Genomic DNA, 4,050 nt, shown 5'->3' with positions numbered 1-4,050 from the left:
TTAGTTCTTGTCCTCTTTCTTGTCATCGTCCTCTGAGGGGTAGGAATGCCATGTCAACCTCTCCTCATAGAACGAGATGACCACCTGTGGGCACTTGATGTTGGCTTCCTTGGCAGGGACCAGGTCGGCCTCGTCAGAGTTCTTCCTACAGGCCAGAGCAGAGGTGCAAGTTAGGGGGCTGCAGAAGGGAGGCGGAAGAAGTGGAGACCAGAGAAAAATCAAGAAACGGTGGGTAAACGGAGTACCCGAGGTGCTCGGGGGATCCAAGCCATCCCTTCCTGAGTGGCTCCGGAGCAGGGAGAAGCAGCACGTGAGCCCAAGAAAGATTCAGGTGTGAGTTCAGCTCTGTGTTGTCGGGGATGGGGACAGAAGCTGAATCAAAGCTGCAGCCCTGCCCCCAGCCACTCCGGACTTCTGAGATGGTGCAAAAGCAAATGGCTCCCACACCTACGCCTGCCTGGTTTGGCTCCCACCTGTGCCAGCGACAAGCCCTGTGTCACTACAGCCGAAGGGGACGTGGTTATTGTCACTGCTCTCCTCTGGGTGCAGCCTTCCAAAACTGCAGCCCGTGCCATGACACCATTCCCCTCTCTCTCCCCAAGCTCGCGCCTGCTGCGGGGGGACATCTTAAGAGCCACACAATCCCAAGGGCCCTACCTGCTCGTTTCACATCCACGTTAGCCTCAGCGCAGAGGGTCACCTCAGGCAGCAGCGCCATCGCAAGAGATTTCATGCCAGGTAGCAGGGACTCCCCAGGCGCAGGTCCTTCCCTCTCTGGCACAGAATAAGTGAAGAAGTGACAGACACAAAGACACACTCACCACTTCATCAGGAACATGAGCTCCCCGCTGGAATCTGTGGCACCAATGATTCGCTCCGGCTCAAATCCTCGGGCAAAGCCTCGCGGTTTCTCTGACTGCAAAGAGACAAATTTCTACTTGTAGCATCACCAGGCTGACAGCCACAGCCCTGATTCTGGTCACCAGGACACACTGCTGGCTGTTCAGGAAGGCTCTGTGTATCAGATGCTCGGACTATAATGACTAAGGCCAGTGGGGAACTGAGAAGACCACTCAGGTGTAAACCCACTGCACAGAGGTGATCTCCCAGTGGGCCCCGGGCAGCACGGCAGAGTGCCTTGCTGGTGCTGCAAGCAGAGGATCTGATTTCCAAGGCTCTGATGGTCAAACTCTTGTGTTGGCCAAGATTCAGCAGCTCCTGGGATGAAAACCAGACTGCAGAGCCTTTTACCGTTCCTTTTCCCAAGCAGCTGTAAGCACCCTGAGCAGGAGGCGCTCTGCTCCACCTTGTTCCCCCTCTTCAACAGGCAACTCCTGCCTCCTGTTTCACCCCTTGTGCGGTTCTTCAGAAGCCAGGGCTCTGTACCGTTTTGGTTCAAGAACTAGCCTTTCAATTTAGTGCTAGGACTGGCTCTGGATTCACTAAAAGGCCTAGCTTAGACAACAGCTCATGCCTCCTACCAAAAGCTAGAGCTTTTCAAAAGCTGTGTCTCACTGAAGTGCAATAGTTTTCCCTCTGTGCAGAAGAACAGTTTGACTGAGGTTTTGGAACGTGGCTGCTCTAGCTACTACACACCATGTCAAACGCAGAGGTAGGGAGGCGAGCACAGAAACCCCACCCTGCCTCACCTCCTCCTTCTTCTTCTTTGGTTTGCTCTCCTCCCCTTTATCCTCCGTGTCAGACTCCGCTTTGCGCTTGCTTCCCTCAGATTTCTCACTCTCATGTGCTGTTTTCTGGGACTGAAGGAACTCTGCAATGAGGTCTGGGCAGTCGAGGTTCTCCTCTGGCTCCCATGTGTTATCTTCACTGCAATCAAAGACAACCGCTTAGTTTTACATATGGGCAGCTGCCAAGAAAAGTCCTGGACACCCGGTCATGCGGAGATGCTGACAGAAGCAGCAGTCTGGATGTGGGTGTCCTCATCCCATGAAACAGGACCCTGCCCTGATCCAGGCAGGGATGCCAGAGGGCAGGGCAGTTATTTCCCTTCTGAGGAGAGAAATGCAATTCGTTTTATCTGGCTGCTTGTTTCTCATTAGGTTTAAGGGGGGGAAGCCCCATCAGGGCACCGCACAGCCTGTTCGCGAGACAGAAGCGGGACTTTCTCACCTAGGCTGTGCTCTTGTTGCCCTGATTAGAGCTCAAGGCATTTAGCACCGCTGGTTTTATCATTACAGCTGCCCTTGGCCTGTTAGCTCCATTTTACAGACAAGGAGAGGCACAGGGAGACTCAGCCACTTGCCCGGAAGCTTTGGCAGCTAAAGGCAGAGGAGATGCTCACACCGGAGCAGCGCAGCACCCACCCCGCAGCAGCAGGCAGGGAGGCACTTACTCCGAGAAGCCTTTCCACTTCAGCAGGTATTCCACTTTGCCCTTCACCACTCGTCGATCCAGGACCTTCTCGACCACATACTCCTCTTCCTCTTCCTCTAAGACCTCTTCCACTTTCTTCTTGTTCTGTTTTTTTCCCATTGTGCTGGCCAGTTTTTCAGTTTATGGGCGACGCTGCTAAAAGAGGAAAGAGAACCACACGTTTGTGTCAAGGTCAGGTTTGCCTTTGCCAGGCAGCAAACATACTGGATACGTGGAGGCAAAGCACAGCGCAGGAAGGCTGCTTTGGAGAAAACAGGCACATACAAAGCAGGAAACACACAAAAAGATGGGCCAGGATGGTCCTGCCAGCCAAAAAGGCAAATGTGAATCTCCAGCAGGAGCTGCTATATTTACAGGACGTCTTTCTGACACACAGCTTCGGCCTTTTGTCTCCCCGGCTCCTTATTTCACCAATTCCACCAAAACTCTGCCTGACTCTACCCATATTTTGTCTCTGTTTTCAGCACACCGCGTCTCGATCTCGCTGCTGTCATGTGTTGCGCACCGACCTCCAGAAACGAAGCAGCATCCTCCGTCAGCTGCTCCACACCTTGTCCTTCCTCTGCTGAGTCCCACGTGTCCCCCCTCCACCTGTTCTCTCCCCGTTCCTCACCTCGCTGATCTGCCCTTCAGCTTAGATCAACCCTGCCTTGAGCTGCAGAAAGCATGTGGAGGGCTGTACAGCAGCAGGAGCAAGATGTTAGTTAATAAACAGCTAATCCAAGTTAAATACAAGTTACAGTCGCCGATGCTGAGCTCCCTGTGTTCATTTCTTTGCCAGTTCACGGATGTGCACTCGGGGATATCTATCTAACTCACCAACTCAGATATTTTTTTTTTGTTCTCCTTATCTTCCAGGGCTGTTTAGACCGTCAAAAATTCCTGTGTACAAATCCAGTGCTTGCTGGGGAGTGGCAGAAGCAATGCAGGGCTGGGAGAACTCTCTGGCGCGACACAGCCCCAGGCTACCTGCCGTCAATGCCACGGCACACAGGTAACGCGTGACGGGGTGGCCCTTGGTGCAGCTCTCTGCTTTCCACTCCCGTGAAGGGACTGCAGAGGAGAAGCAGCCTTGCCAACACTGAAACGAAACACCTCAGGGAGCCAAAAACCACAGAGAGGCCCCACTTCCCTGCTGAAACCCAGCTCGGACCAGTAAGAGCACCGCAGCCAGGCAGTTCCCGGGTCAGAGTCTCTCCCTGCTGCTGCCAGGGTTGGTGATCCACCTCGTCCCTGCCCTGTGTCCCTGCCATGGGGCAGGTGGTTCTAAAAACACCCCTGGGTCCTTGCAAATGCTCTCCAGCCGCTTCTTCGCTGGTACCAGTTACACCGAGAGGTCCCAGCCCCGCAGCCACGATCCTGAGCGAAGGGAGGCACCAACAGAGCATCTGCTCGTGCGGGAAGGATTTTTTTCTTTAGGTTCAAGAAAAATACAGAGCCTTCCAGTACCCTGACCTCAGCACCAGCCTCTGCTCCAAAGAAGCCTGCCCAGCCAGCCGAGCGCGCTGAACGAGTTGCACTGATTTAGATTGACCAAAGGGTCAGGAGGTTCCGAGTTTCCCCATCTGTTATCTCCGATAAGCAGCTCCGCCGTCACAGAGAGCCACTGGCAAAGCTGGCAACAGGACCCAGACTGCCTGAAACCAACTCTGTACC

The 4,050-nt window shown here is 54.0% G+C and overlaps 1 protein-coding gene across 1 annotated transcript; it reads right to left on the bottom strand.

The window, feature by feature from the left end:
- On the bottom strand, positions 1–2,531 carry CBX1 (chromobox homolog 1). Its single transcript, XM_009696139.1, has 4 exons — positions 2,354–2,531; positions 1,650–1,827; positions 822–916; positions 1–145 (listed from the first exon to the last, which is right to left on the bottom strand). The coding sequence occupies exons 1-4, from the start codon at positions 2,491–2,493 to the stop codon at positions 1–3; spliced, it is 558 nt and encodes a 185-aa protein (XP_009694441.1). The 5' UTR covers positions 2,494–2,531.
- Between the last annotated feature and the right edge of the window lie 1,519 nt (positions 2,532–4,050).

The sequence above is a fragment of the Cariama cristata genome, unplaced genomic scaffold, assembly GCF_000690535.1.
Source record: "Cariama cristata isolate BGI_N322 unplaced genomic scaffold, ASM69053v1 scaffold21722, whole genome shotgun sequence".
NCBI lineage: Eukaryota > Metazoa > Chordata > Aves > Cariamiformes > Cariamidae > Cariama > Cariama cristata.
This window is presented reverse-complemented; position numbering and strand designations above follow the sequence as displayed.

Coding starts and splice junctions, on each gene's coding strand:
- CBX1 (XM_009696139.1), bottom strand. CDS start 2,493: ATGGGAAAAAAACAGAACAAGAAGAAAGTGGAAGAGGTCTTAGAGGAA. Junction 1,828..2,353: donor AAGTGGAAAGGCTTCTCGGA/GTAAGTGCCTCC, acceptor CTTTGATTGCAG/TGAAGATAACACATGGGAGC. Junction 146..821: donor CTCATGTTCCTGATGAAGTG/GTGAGTGTGTCT, acceptor TCTGGCCTGTAG/GAAGAACTCTGACGAGGCCG.